The sequence below is a fragment of the Penicillium citrinum genome (assembly GCF_028827155.1).
Source record: "Penicillium citrinum strain IBT 23319 chromosome Unknown utg000006l:1.0-3011923.0:1.0-3012962.0, whole genome shotgun sequence".
Classification (NCBI taxonomy): domain Eukaryota; kingdom Fungi; phylum Ascomycota; class Eurotiomycetes; order Eurotiales; family Aspergillaceae; genus Penicillium; species Penicillium citrinum.
In genome coordinates, this window is record NW_026622691.1 from 1 (window position 1) to 14008 (window position 14008).

At 48.5% G+C, this 14008-nt stretch overlaps 5 protein-coding genes across 5 annotated transcripts; 3 read left to right on the top strand and 2 right to left on the bottom strand.

The window, feature by feature from the left end:
* On the bottom strand, positions 1-1692 carry N7469_006543 (uncharacterized protein; the record flags this gene model as incomplete). The annotated part of the gene is made up of 8 exons (XM_056645461.1): positions 1-282; positions 343-546; positions 608-690; positions 743-905; positions 977-1082; positions 1149-1259; positions 1322-1429; positions 1485-1692. Coding segments are annotated over 8 exons (1265 nt in total), but the record flags the coding sequence as incomplete, so codon positions are not given.
* Positions 1693-2587: 895 nt separating this feature from the next.
* Positions 2588-3090, top strand: N7469_006544 (uncharacterized protein; the record flags this gene model as incomplete). Its single annotated transcript, XM_056645462.1, has 2 exons — positions 2588-2647; positions 2713-3090. The coding sequence occupies 2 exons, from the start codon at positions 2588-2590 to the stop codon at positions 3088-3090; spliced, it is 438 nt and encodes a 145-aa protein (XP_056498903.1).
* A 559-nt stretch (positions 3091-3649) lies between these two features.
* On the top strand, positions 3650-5447 carry N7469_006545 (Zn(II)2Cys6 transcription factor domain-containing protein; the record flags this gene model as incomplete). Its single annotated transcript, XM_056645463.1, has 6 exons — positions 3650-3881; positions 3941-4182; positions 4232-4922; positions 4981-5090; positions 5143-5242; positions 5293-5447. 6 exons carry the CDS (start codon positions 3650-3652, stop codon positions 5445-5447), a joined length of 1530 nt encoding a protein of 509 aa, XP_056498904.1.
* Positions 5448-7635: 2188 nt separating this feature from the next.
* On the top strand, positions 7636-8514 carry N7469_006546 (protein deglycase HchA; the record flags this gene model as incomplete). Its single annotated transcript, XM_056645464.1, has 1 exon — positions 7636-8514. The coding sequence occupies one exon, from the start codon at positions 7636-7638 to the stop codon at positions 8512-8514; it is 879 nt and encodes a 292-aa protein (XP_056498905.1).
* A 1598-nt stretch (positions 8515-10112) lies between these two features.
* N7469_006547 (uncharacterized protein) lies at positions 10113-13141 on the bottom strand (the record flags this gene model as incomplete). Its single annotated transcript, XM_056645465.1, has 2 exons — positions 10113-10834; positions 10861-13141. The coding sequence occupies 2 exons, from the start codon at positions 13139-13141 to the stop codon at positions 10113-10115; spliced, it is 3003 nt and encodes a 1000-aa protein (XP_056498906.1).
* Between the last annotated feature and the right edge of the window lie 867 nt (positions 13142-14008).

Genomic DNA, 14008 nt, shown 5'->3' on the forward strand with positions numbered 1-14008 from the left:
ACCAGCCAGTCGAGGACAGTGGCAGAGGCATTGCCAAGCTGCAGCAAGGAAAGAAAGCAGAATGCAAGCGCTGCAATGACCGAGTACACCGGGATACCGAAACCGTTGCACTTAGCAAATATCGCGGGAGCCTTGCCGTCCACTGCTAGGCCATGAAGTGTACGGATCGCCGAATAGACAACGTTGTTTCCACATGAAAGAATGGAGGTCAAGATCAGAGCGTTGACCAGGGATGGAAGTCCTTTGATTCCAAAATTGACCATTGAAATGACGTAAGGGGAGCTAGCGCATAGGTAAGCTGTTTGTTCAGGGTTTGTAATGGGATGGGGAGGGGGGGCTTACGCAGCTCCGGTGCCGCTCTCAGTTCCATTTATATATTTGAGCAAAAGCGGATCGTTGTAAGGTATGACAATTCCGACGCAGAGAGCGCCGCCAAGGAAAAAAACAAGGAGACGCCAAACAAAAGAGGTGAAAGCCCGGTGCATCAATTTACGAGGATTCTCTGCCTCGCCAGCAGTCATGGAGATGAACTCGGGACCGACCATACTGCATTGCAGATATCATCAGCCATATTGTCAGGAAAGCGAGATATATAGGGGATACTCACGTGAAGGAGCCCTGAATGACGCAAGAAACAAATCCGAGAAAGCGTCCGGTATTTCCAGGAGCGAGGTGCTCGACAAACGAACCCTGCGAACAAGATTACTAGCAAGACAGTGTGAAGTGGCTGGTTTTGACTTACGGGATTTTTCCAATAGGTAAACCCATAGGCCCAATGCTCCGGATTGCCACCAACCATGGTGACAAAAGTGTAGCAAATGAGTCCCAGCATGAGGAAGACCTTGAACATGGCCAGGTAAAATTCAGCAGTTCCGAAGTACCGGACTGCGAGCCCGTTGAGTCCACTGCAACTCCCAAATTAGTTTTCTTTTCTTTTTGTTTTACTATCCGATTGCGACTGGGGTAGGTGACGTACGCATAAAGCACAAAGCAAATAAACACGACCGCGACCACCGGAATTTTGTCGGTCCAGTAGGTAAGAAGAACATTGACCGCCGTTATTTCATATGGGATGTTAAAGGCTGGTATAAGAAATTCAGTCAGTGGGGGAAAGGGGGAATATAGAGGCCCCAAGGACAGGCACTTACCCATAAGGAAGAAGTAGTTCCAGCCCATCGCAAAGCCCCAGGCGTCATCCACCCAGAATCCACCCAGACGGATGAAGGGGGAAGCGATCGGGAGATAGGTAACCATTTCAGCTGCACAAGACATGCCTTATCAGAATGCGCTGTGCTTAGAGAATAGAAAGAAGAGTGCTCACCGAAGCATTGGTTGACAGACCAGACGACGGTGCCATAAACAATAAAGCCCAAGAAAAGGCCTGCCGGGCCACCCTTCGGTAAACTTGCGCCCATCTGTACGAATAGGGCTACGAAACCAAGTAAGCCAATTGTGTTATCTTTCTATGGATATGGCTCACTTACACGTTCCAATAGCGCCGCCGACCGCCAACAGCTGTATTTCCTTCCCACCTAGTTGCCGTTGGAGGTGCTCCGAGCCAGCGGAGATGAGATCAGATGTCAACGCTTGCTCGCTGTCGTTCTTTTCATCCAGGCTGTGATCGAGGCTGTTCTTTGCCCTGGGGACATCTTTGCGTTCATCTGCCCCTGGAGGGCGTGTGGCGGCCTCCATGACAGTCGAAGTGCCTCAAGACAGAGACAAAAGAAGATAAGAGGATTAAGTTAGTGAAAAAGAAGTGATTTCTGTTTGGTAAAGATCTGAAATCGAGTGGAAAATGGTGGACTTATTAACTTTATGCAAGATCGAAGCGCGAAGGAGTAAATTTCCTGATGCGCCGCTACACGCCTCAATCCTGCATCCTGCACTTCCCCGCACTCTGAACACGAACATTGGCTCTTATCGCCCAACCTCCCCAAGCCCAGTTATCTTGTTTCATGTGCACTTCGTTTAAGTTTCGAGTCTCTTCTTTCCCAAGTTGGGAACTGACAGTCGGTGGCGCAACCCACTACACAATATGAAGAGAACCGCGTGTCAGATAATGTATTTCGTGTATTTCATTATTCATTGCCTGAGCCGTAGAGAACATGCGTACCAGCGCCCTGGTTCACTGTAATATTCATGTAGGGCTACCGCTGCGAAAATAATACTGTTGGTATAATATTTTCTTTTTATTCTTCAATATACCCTTTGTCTCCAATCCATCAAAATACAAGGCTTTGTCCAAATGGCTCAACTATCCCCAGCTCATTCAAGGGCGTCGCTCCCCAAACAACTGGCCAATTTCACCAATTCCACAGCCGGCCTGGACTTGACTCTCCGCCTGCTCCATAGCCTGGCTCTTATAGGAATTGAAATTGATTTCGATAATGCCACTGTTATGAGGTGCTCAGTTGCGGCATCGCAGATAGGACTAGGTGAGACTTGGTTGCGGTGTCTTCGGTGACATTCCAGTACTGATTTCTCGTCAGCGAGACGCTACCTCCGCTTCTTCTCTTTTCTCGATTGTTTCCAAAATGTCCACGACATTCTTGCCGTAGGATATTCTGTAAGAAACAGGACAGCGATGATGGAGCTGGTCGGATCCAGCTGTTTGGGGACGTATCTTGTTCTGGAGGGAACAACCATGGTGAGTGCCTTCGCTGCGATTCGTCCATGATTACTAAATATACACGGTGTTAATATAAAGCGCAGCTGCATGACATGAATATTTTTAGGGTTTCGTGGTACACGCCCATTCTTCTCGAAGCCTACAAGTTCTGGTTCTATGCTATCTGTATAGGGATTACTAGAACCGTCTCAGATCTCCTCTTTGGCCCGGTGGCGCCCAGCACTCTAAAGGGCTCCGTGGGTGAGGAAAAGAAAGAGAAGGAATCTGATAACTCCTCACCCTCGAAATCGGACCAATCGGCTGTATGTCTCTTGAACCGGCTTATAATTGACAGTTTGGACTTGACTATTCCCGGGTCTTTACTAGGATGGATCCCCGTGAGCGAGCTAGGGGTTGCCATCGCCATTCTGGCAAGTACCATACTTGTCTGGCCAACTGCTTGGGCGAAAGCGCAACAGTAGATTGTGGCTGTTGAGAGAAAGAAGAGGATAGCTGTGATGGGATACTCTAGCCCTGAATGAGATGAAATTGGAGACTTGGAAATTGGAATAATCCCTGAATGGAAGCTTTTGACCGGCCACAGAAGAACTCTTGGACGGTTTCGACCATGGTTTTTAGGGTTTAGGGCTGTGGGGCTACCCCGCATTACTAGAGTTGAGCCGACTTCCTAAGGCCTACTGTAAATAGGAGCTGCACTGCTTACAACGACAGGGCCTGGGGATGGAATATGATTGGTTTTTTTTTTTTTCTTGAATAGGGTGAGAAAACAGCGAACGGTACTGACCTGCATTTTGAGGCAGCATGTTTTCGCTCTTCAGAGTGGCTGATTGGTTGGACACTTCTGTCTTGATAAGATAGATAGCTTTAGCTTCGAGTTAGAGATAACTAGATCTGCTTACTAGATCATTTAGGACAGCCAACAACCACCGTGAACGAATCCATCCCGGTCGCCACGATCGCCTCTCGTTCGCTCTTGTGCATGCTTTCGTCCTCGCAACCCCCATCACCAATCGTTGCGATATGCGCGTGACCAAGGGCTGTGCTCGCTGTCGCCATCGTCATGTCAGTTGTGCAGTGCCCGCCGGCGCCTCGTCATGCTTTCGCTGTACGCGCCTGAGCCGGCCATGCCATCTCGAGCCGCGCTTCAAGTTCAAACCTGTGCGCCATATATACCAGCAGTGTGATAGTGCCCCGGCCCGCTTCGATCTCGTTTGGGATAAACAGCAGGTCTGGGTGGGGATTTCCCAGCCAGGTAAGCGGCTCCTTGTGGTGGGACGACCAAGCTATCCTAGTGACAAAAGGCCCCTCCAGTGACCTTCGTGCGCGAGACCAACGACTCCTCGCCCTCTGAGCCCGACGACAAGCACCGAGACCCTGAACAGTCAAATCCACCGCCAGACGAAAGCCAACCGACGCCTCCAAGAGGGGTTGAGCCGGTTCCGATCGACGTCTTTTCGAACGATTCTCCCAGTCACACACCGAGCGATGTGCCGGTACCGTCCCCGCGAGAGGCATACTTGATTCGTTCCTATATTCAAAAGATAGCAGCTGTGGTGAGTTTTCCACCCACAATTGACATGGAGAGTGGCCTAACGGCAGCAGGCGGATATCTGTGACCCCCAGTCTCACTTTAGCACCGAAGTCCCACGCCGAGCACTAGAGGACCCAATGCTGCTGAAAGCTCTCCTAGCACTTGCTGCCAGACATGATGCCATCTTGACAAATGGTAGCGACTCTGAAGCGTCGGTCTTTCATGGAGAGTGTCTGGAAATGCTCATTGTCGCCTTGGATCAACCAGAGAATTATGACGAGAATCTCTTCATCACCGTAGTTGTACTTCGCTTTTACGAAGAGCTCGAGAGGACGACCGACGGGAAATGCCACCTCCTCGGGTCCAACCGCCTGCTCAATCTCATGTCTCGGTCTGCGTCGTGCGGGGGATTGGCCGAGGCAGTGAGCTGGCAATTCCTGCGCCAAGCCATCTACTCATCCATAGCTCAGTATGAGCCAATACAACTCGATTTGCGAAATTATGAGCGTTCCTCGGTCTTCCATCGCGATGATGATGCGGCCCGCGCCAACACCATCATCTTTTTCTGCGCATGCATCACTCAGCTATGTTGCGTTGCGCCGGGGTACGCCATTGACCGGAAAAGCTGGCAGCGATTGTCAGACTGCGTGGAGGAGTGGCACCGCAATAAGCCGCGGTCCTGGCAACCACTCCGATATCAACCTCCGAATCTGTCCATAGATCGACCCTTTCCTGAATTATGGATCATGTCGCCCCCCGCCGGTCTGTCTTGCTTGTACTTTATCAAATACAACGCAAAGCTAACGAATTCTTTTTCCAGTGGTTGGTTTGCAATATTACCACGCCGCTCGGATATTTCTCACATTGTCCGATGCGCCGTCCCAGCGGATGACGGATTATGAAATGTCGCGAGCTCGACTCGTCGCAGGAGTCTGTTCTAGCCCACCCCCCTGCCATGTTTCGTCACTGATATCTGAAATAGAAAACGGTTGGCAAACATCTTGGGATGGCCATTGGACTTTCCTTGTCGAATGAAAGCGTTCAAAACAGCTACTTCATCGCTTCGCACTTGCTCCAACGCTGTAAGTCATTTACTCGTTGGAACACCTGGAGATTTCTGACCCGTACCCAGTTGGATATTGCTTACGACATCCTGCCGAGCAGCAAGGATCACTACGGTTTCTGTCTCGTGTAGAGAGGAACCTTGGGTGGCGCACGTCGTGGATCGGGCGAGAACTGGAGCGCCAATGGATGGAGCAGGCGGCTTTGGATTTCGCGGCTAATTGAAAGTTTCTTTGGAGAAAACTGCGCTTCTTACACCAGAAAATAGTCAAACACCAGACATTGCCAACTAACGAGTTGCTAGTGGTAAGTTACCACTCCCATATTCTACATAACATGTACGACGATCGCGCTGCCAGGGATGGTCCTTAGCAAAATCTTAAATCTTTTTATTCGATAGTCACTGTTCTTCTCACACCGTATCGCGATTTCCAAATGGCGACAAGTAGCTTCGCCACTAGGTTAGATAGAGCCATTGGCAAACTTCGTCATTTGATGTGTGCAGTTTGTGTGGGGTTAATAGTCGGGTGGTCTGGATGAGGATATGGTAAGCGTCGCACAATCCAGGCGATAATGATGAAGAACAAGGGACAATTATCCTCGGGTAATCTGTTTTCGAATTCTGGCGTATAGCCACGGCGCGTCTGTCCGAATAGTTATGGTTGACACGATGCCGGAACCTGTACTTACGGCAAATTCGGTGATCTATCAATATCATGGAGATAACAGGAAAGTGAGGCAATCTTATCATTATCAAAAACATGGCTTACCTCACACCAGTCATTCGTGAGTCACCCCCATTTATCTAAGCATTAAGGACGACTCAAGGCAGCTAACCTGTCTGACGCTGTTAACTAATGGCAGTACATCTCACCGCTTCTACGCCGAGGAGAAATAGCAAAGAGATTTATAGATTGAACCGACTGGGAATGGGTTCCGGGGCTTCACAAAGAGTTCCGTCACACTGCAAATATAATCACACCAGACATACGGAAGGCCTGGGGATTTCCAGTATAGGCAGAGAGCGAGAATAGCATCCATATCAAAGTGATTCAAGTTGCCGAACGGAGGGAAATGAGATGGTTATAGATGAGGATGACTACCTGTGGCTATCTAGATGTGGCGGGTACACGAGATGGATCTTCTGTCGCGGGGTCCTCAAGCTCAAGAGGAAATATGTAAATTGAATGGCTCATGGTAATCCGTGTACTAATCAACATATTTTGAGTAGTAGTATCTTCTTTTTTCTCTTTGCTAGTAGTCTCGCTAGATACTTTCCACGAATACAGTTTATATCTGCCGTATACTTATCTTCCAGTGTATAAAACCAGACCGGGCAGGCCTGGAAGAGAATCTAACATCTTTTCCCAGTACTTGTATTTTCCTCTTTGCCTTTGACAGCATTAGACTGCGGTACGGTTTTGGATTTGGCCTTGCAATGCTTACCAAAACCAAATGGATTTGGTTTGCGGTTTTCAAAAATGAACCAAATTAGAAACTATGAATATGCAATTTACGAAAATCGCAGCGACTTTTGCGGTTAGAGTCGTAGTGGATATCAGTCTTCAGACTACTGTTCAGGGAGGGTTTTTTTGATGGGGCCTATTGGATAGGTCGAGGAAAAAACAGCACAGAACGCAATCCGATTTTTTTAATATACTGTCTTGGTATTTTATCTCGAATGGATTCTATATTAGAGCCGTTTAACTCGAAGGACCGGTCCAGTCACCTGAATAGATAAGGGCGCCATATTCTATACATCCGTCGTCCGTACTACAAGATCCCATCATCCTCTTTCTTCAAGATAGTCCTGGTATGATCGAAGATGTTAATGATCAGTAATTACGATATCCGTGATTTTGACATAATTATTTTGTCGGCGCGATTCCACACGATATAACCCTCAATAAAATTTTCGACGCCACAAACACTGGATTTTCCGCAACCTCGATATGTGCTGTGCCTCGTGGTCTATCTCTCAAGAATGCCAACCATTTTTTTTTCAATTTCTGAGAAGCACACGAGTGTCTGTAAGTGGTGTAGTTGCTGTAATACGTATCTATTGTATATAGAAATTAGCGATCTTACCGCTGCTACTCATTTTGTGTTTTGAGTTACGGCCAATTGAGACCAGCGCGCACAGCTCTATCGATCCAAGGAATAAGACTAACCCCATTTGACAAAGTCGATTTACAATATTCTGCCACATGTCATAAACAAAAGCAGATGTGGCGGTAACCAAGATTGGGAATCGGTCGAGAATGTGCCCCATAATTGTCATTGACGACATTATTGGTAAGAGAGAGACCGCATCCGGGTAGCAATTCAAACTATAAATATTTGGCCTACTGCTGAAATTCAATATTCATTTGCAACCTAACGAAGGAAGATATCATTTGTTCAAACACGCATTATGTCTGCCACCACAGATCGCACCCCCGTACGAGACCAAGCTGAAAGCGATGCTTGGTTCCCTTCCCCATATTCTCTCACCCAGTATACATCTCCTAAGACTGATTTTGATGGAGCTGACTACCCTAATGCTTACAAAGGCGGCAAGTGGAAGGTTCTCCTTATTGGATCGCAAGAGCGTTATCTCGAGATGGCTGGTGGCGAGTTCTTCTCCACCGGTAACCACCCAGTGGAGATGCTACTGCCCATGTATCACCTCGATGCCGCAGGCTTCGACATCGACATCGCGACCCTCTCTGGTGACCCTGTGAAGTTTGAATACTGGGCTTTCCCACAGGAGGACAAAGCTGTCAAGGACATTTATGAGAAATACAAATCCAAGATTCGCAAGCCACTTAACCTCCATGACCTTTGGGGCAATGGCTTTAATAAACAGACACCATATCTTGCAGTATTCGTCCCTGGTGGTCATGGTGCACTGAACGGCATCCCATTCTCAGCAACCGTTGGCAAAGTTCTTCGCTGGGCTCATGATAATCAGCGTTTCCTCATTACACTGTGCCATGGCCCGGCCTGCATGCTTGCCGCCGATATCGACAAGCCCGAGGGTAGCAAGTATATCTATGATGGGTACAAAATTGATGTTTTCCCGGACTCGTTGGATCAAGGTGCCAATGTCGATATGGGTTACATACCTGGGAAGATGGTGTGGTATGTTGGCGAACGACTCCGCAAGCTCGGAGTCACACCTCTGAACGGAAGCATCAGCGGCGAAACCCATAGGGATCGGCTAGTGCTCACCGGCGATTCTCCCCTGGCATCAAACAACCTAGGCAAGCTAGCTGCCGAGACTCTACTCAATGAGGTTTCAAACCATTAGTGAAAAGACTTCGCGAATCATAAGTGTCTCACCCGCGATCTCAATAAACGAAACAAATATGTACATCGATTCTGTAATATGGCAATATGCAAAAACTGAACTCTTTCAACAGAACTAGACACCTATGTCCAACTCAATCTATCTTTACTGTAGTAAAGTAAATGATTTCATTGGTATTATGGTTGTCTTCATGTCGCGTACCCTACGGCAGTCAAGAAGAGGTTTTGATCAGCTTGCTCCATGGTATTTGTTCTTAATTTAGAAAGATCATATTTGCCAGTTTACACTGACATTAACTTAGCCTAACGATTTTTCTGCTCACATTATTAAGGTGGCGTCGGACGCCCCAAAATTACAATTGTTGGTCCAGGCTCAACGATGTGCGGTTCAATGTATCAACCATGCATTCGACCTGGAGGCCGAGAGCTAATGTGATGAAAGTGCTCCGCTAGTTGAAGACTATTTTAACTGGTTCAAATACCAAACAAACAACAAGGTTTTGATATTAAATCCCTGAATATAAAGTCGACATTCTGCCTTTTGTCTTCCCAAAATGTACGAAGAGGCTGAAGACGGGCAGGATTCTTTTGTATTCTAGTCTATATTACTTTACCTAGAAACAGCATTCGCTCTCAGCTTTTTGAAAAATGGGATGTGACTAGGCGTGAGTTGTCATTTTATTCACGCCAATCGTTGAGAGTTTTCACAAGATGGCCTTGTGAGGGCCCAATTGGGCCCTTAGTTACAGGATACTACAGAATGCCAGAGCAATGCTTTTGCATGATTTCCTCGCCGCTACCCTTTCATTACATCGTCGTATGATCACAAGATGCGCGGATCGAATCAAGTTTGTCCTGGCTCCTCGCAAATTACCGTTGACCGCCGGGTACATAATATATGTTGAACTGCAATTGTGGGTGTCTTTTTTAGCCTGCTGGTGTGCTAAGTAGTCGCATGGTAGGCCTGTGAAAGAGGAATAGCGGGCTAATTGACCATAATTCATATACCTATATGGCGCTTCCACCGGCACTGTGAAAGATCCCAAGTTAAATCTTATTACTAAACCACTCGAATGTAAATAAGCAGATACAGATTCTTATCATTATATCAATCCATACAAGCATGTACTCCCACTAGATCTCAAATTTCAGGAGGTTCGGGCATGCCCTTGGGTTTTGGCGAGGTCTAATCCGGATATACCCCCATCAAAAAGAATTAGACAAAACAGAACAATTAGAATTTGATTGTACAAACTATCTGCGGGACTTTTTGCTCTGAAATATGGATAGGGGCAAATTCAATGGTAATATTATAACTGGCCAAAATTTTATATAAATCGTACGACAAAAATTACTTTACTCAGCCTGGGAAAATCAGCTCCAGTGAGGGTGGGGGGGGCCCAAACACTTGCCCATAGTTAAGCCGCCAGATTGTCCTCCAGTGAGCCTCACTGGAACAGGGTCCATAGAATAGAATATTGTCATTACACGTAAGCTCTGCGGGGAGCATATTCATCGTTATACAACGCACAAGAAGTATTGATACTTGTTTCTAATGATGCCCAGAAATCCCTTGAAAAAGAAAATAGAGATAAGATTTCACGGCAACCTGGAATCATCTTCCCGCCATCGATCCACAATATGGCTTTCCCCAAGTGCCTGCTTCAATACCAGGACCAGCTCGTCCACGGACGAAAGAAATTTGAGATAAGAGCTGACTGCAACACAATATCGACGGTAGTCCTCGCTTCGCACCAGATCGGTGCTGAGCTCTGCCACCCGATGGTTAGCATACCACATCTCATAGCATCGATTCAGCAACGGCGTCGGCAGCCGCTCCGGCAACGCATCCCCAGTCTTCAGCGCCTGCTCAATGACCCCCAAAACGGCCATCACATTCGCGATCATATTATCATTCAAGATCCCCATAGTGTGCACCAGGCGCGTCTGAAGGCCAATGGGCAGGGTTCCGGACAGATTCAACAGGCGACCGAGGGTCTGGTTGACGCCTTGGCAGAGCCTTTGCACCTCACATAGGGTTCCCTGGTCGAAGGGGCCCATGCTCACCTCGAGCTTGAGAAGGCTGATCGGGCCCTGGAGAGAGAGGAGAGACTCCGCCACACTTAATGAAATCTGAACCGCCACGACGTCGACGGGACCGCGGTCGCCGGCGCGATCCCAGTGCGACAGCAGCAAGGCATAATGGTCGGATAGCGTGCGAATGTTGTTTGCTAACGTTTTGCGGATATGGCGACTGGCCGAGGGGGGTCTGGGGAAGATCTGCACAACGAAAGCCGCGATAAGTCCCAGCAACACGGTCACTAGTCGCTTGTAGAAAGCAGCGTACCCCGGCCCGGAAGGCCGTAGGACTGAATGTGACCATCGTCGTAGCTGAACCCGACTACCAGAGTAAATGTGGCACCCGCCATGATGGCCCCAGGGATAAAGGGTGGTGGAAGAAACAAGCGGCACCAAATCAGAATCAGCGTCGCGATGGCAGTAATTGCTGCCATGCCATATGCGTTTCCTGGGCCGTGTCCAGACCCGATATACCACGCTACCATGCCAATGACACCGCCAATCACAGTACCGATCAATCGGCCAACAAACGAGAAGGTGAAGTCTGCCATGTACGTGACAACACCAATTTGGGCTGTGATCACTCCCCAGATTCCTTTTTCGCGATAGAAGAAGCCCGCGGTTGACGGGAGTACTGCCGGGATGGACGTGGCGATTGTCACGATGACCATCCGCAAGGCATACATTCCTCCAGCATTGGTGAGCCAGCGCCATATTCCTCGCACGGTGCGACTAACGCGGCCTTGTCGTCGGGCAGGCCCGTATCCTCGACTGATCCGGAGCTGGCGATAAGCTTCCTTTGTCTGCTCCTCGACGGCGTCGGGGTCATCTCCAGTGCCAATGGATGGGTTGGCCATGGGAGCACCCTCGCGGCCGTCAGTGATCCAGGAAATAGCATAGCGAAATCCCGAGGGGAACCATAGACGGTGTATGGTTCTAGTTCGTGACAGGTGCAGAACTTTTTCCAGTAGACTTTCCATTGCGGTTGCCGAGCTGAAAATCCGCTCCTCGATCACAATCCCGAGGACCAGACTCCGCAGCGTATGCGGACCAAGGAGCTCTGGGGACTTGAGCTGACCAGTGCCATCAAAAAGATCCTGGTGACATTCGATTAAACGATTGGTCGTGTCTGTGATACAGGTTTGACGTGCCCTGCGTAATCGATCAACTGTCCTCTCGCAACGAGACAAGCTCTCCTTGTAATTCTCCTCTGGATATAGTCGGAACCATCTTCTAGTGTTAACCATATGGACACAATCGGCCACAACTGTTACTGCTTCCGAACAGACTTTCAGTATTTCATCAGTCGTATCCCGTAGCGCCTCCAATGTCCGAGACCGAATGGCACCCAGTTCTGGCGCTTTGAGCGCATGCATCATATCGACGCTTTCGCGTAGTTGGCTGCGTGCAATTGCCTTGCGAGAAGTGTCTTGCTTCTTCTCATCCTCTGTATTCATGACACCAAGCTCTTTCTCAACTTGTGACCCGTCTGACCGGGACTTGAGAGCCTCCAACTTGATCTCCGCCCGCCGTCGGGCAATGTGAAAATCTAAAAGGGCCACCTGAGCCACCATGACTTCACGAACGGGGTCCAATAGGCTTTTGACATCTTCAGCGCTCCACCGTCCTCGGGAGACGTCCAGTGGCAGTAATGCCATCATCGGATGCAAGGCCCTGTAGGCCCCAATAGCCTTGGCCTTAGCTGCCTCCATCCGATCGAGATTGGTTTTTTCCAACGCCAGCCGGTCACGGGTACACTGGAACGCTTCTCCCCCCATACGTATCAAATTCTCCATCTGTGCCAACACGGTATAGGAGGTCGACTGAGGGAAGAATAGCAGACAGCAGATAAAGCCCAGTGCAATTCCAATGGCACCAGGTTCCACCAGCACCTTGGCCAATGTCCCCATCCACGAGGGCAGGCTTGGACCAAATAAAATAAAGAGATCAATCACGATGTCACCGAAGATCTCGGCCAAGGTGAACTTGGGATTAGCGGCTCGCAGGCGTGCCATAAAGTACACGAATAGACAACCCAGGACAAAAAATATGACAGTGACCCGTGCATCGAACATAAACCCATCGTGGATAAGTTCCTGCTCTACCCAGCTGGGACTTTCGCCTGTTTGTTGTACTTGCGCTTTGGCAGCTTTCTCGAGCGCCAGCAATTTCTCCTGCGTCTGCCACCCGGGTCGAGCGGCGAGGGCCGCTTTCATCACGATCAGACCCCAAGCCCAAGCAAGACACATACCAAAGAGCAGAGATAGCGTAGCAAGGAGGTATACGAATAGGATCCCCGCTGGGGGTACGATGTACAGTAGCAGAGATCCGAAGAAGGTGGCGATCCCGATGCTGTGCAGAGCCGGTCCGATGAACATCAGGATTGAAGCTACCCAGATAGCGACCCAGCATCGAAGCACGATCTTGAGATCGTGCTTGTTGAAGTGGTCGAGCCACCCAGGAAGCGTAAATCCACGTCGCCATGATGAAAGAGTGCCGGGCAAAGAGGCAGTCGCCTCGGCTGAGCCGAACGATGTTTCTTCAGGCATTCTCGCGACGGTGTTGCGGCTAGTATTTCATGGTGAGTAATTCTTGCTGAGTTGAGGTTGTGAAACCCCGATCGGGTTCTTGGTGGTTAACCATGGATTCGGGATGCAGCTTCAGGGTCCATCCTCGGCCCGAGTCGATGCTGTCATCACCCTACATTCTTCCGGCTCAGTCCGCCAGAATTGGAATCATCGTTCTACGGAACGAACAATGATAAATCAGCAGCGTTGTTTGCATAAGTCTCGACACGTGAGTATCAATCTATCAAGTCCATAACTTCAAATTGTGTTAGTATGCTGCCGGTTATTTCAGCGAGGGCAGTGGACCAACTAATATGTATAGTGAATGGGCCGAGGTTGTTGCTTTTGTGTACTAGAAGCTTTCGGAACAAAAAAGTGGTCTCTCCATGAGTTTATCATGAGATATCCTGGCCGACACTTTTGTCACTGAAAACGATAGTATCATTTGGGACTCGATAGCTTCCTTCGAACAATTACTGAAATTGATACTGTCAATTTGTTATTTCAAACTGAAAACCATCAGTTCAGAACCTTTGATCTGACACAGGATACTATTCCCCAGTCCCGCCATAAACTCTTGCTTCCCCAACTACTGTATAAAATCCATTTTGCTGATGACAAAATACTACCAGCTGTCCAAAGCCGTCTGTTGTGTATAACACATTCTCTTGACGTGATTTCTGTGGAATGATAGCAGAATGAACCCCTTTTTTGTGGGAAGGAGATTCAGCATTATATCGGCTACTGACAATTAGATATATTCTGATATTTATAAGTGCAAATCTGTATTTTATTGATCAGATTTGCAAAGTAATTTATATCGGAAATATTTTCTGTGTTGAACAATCT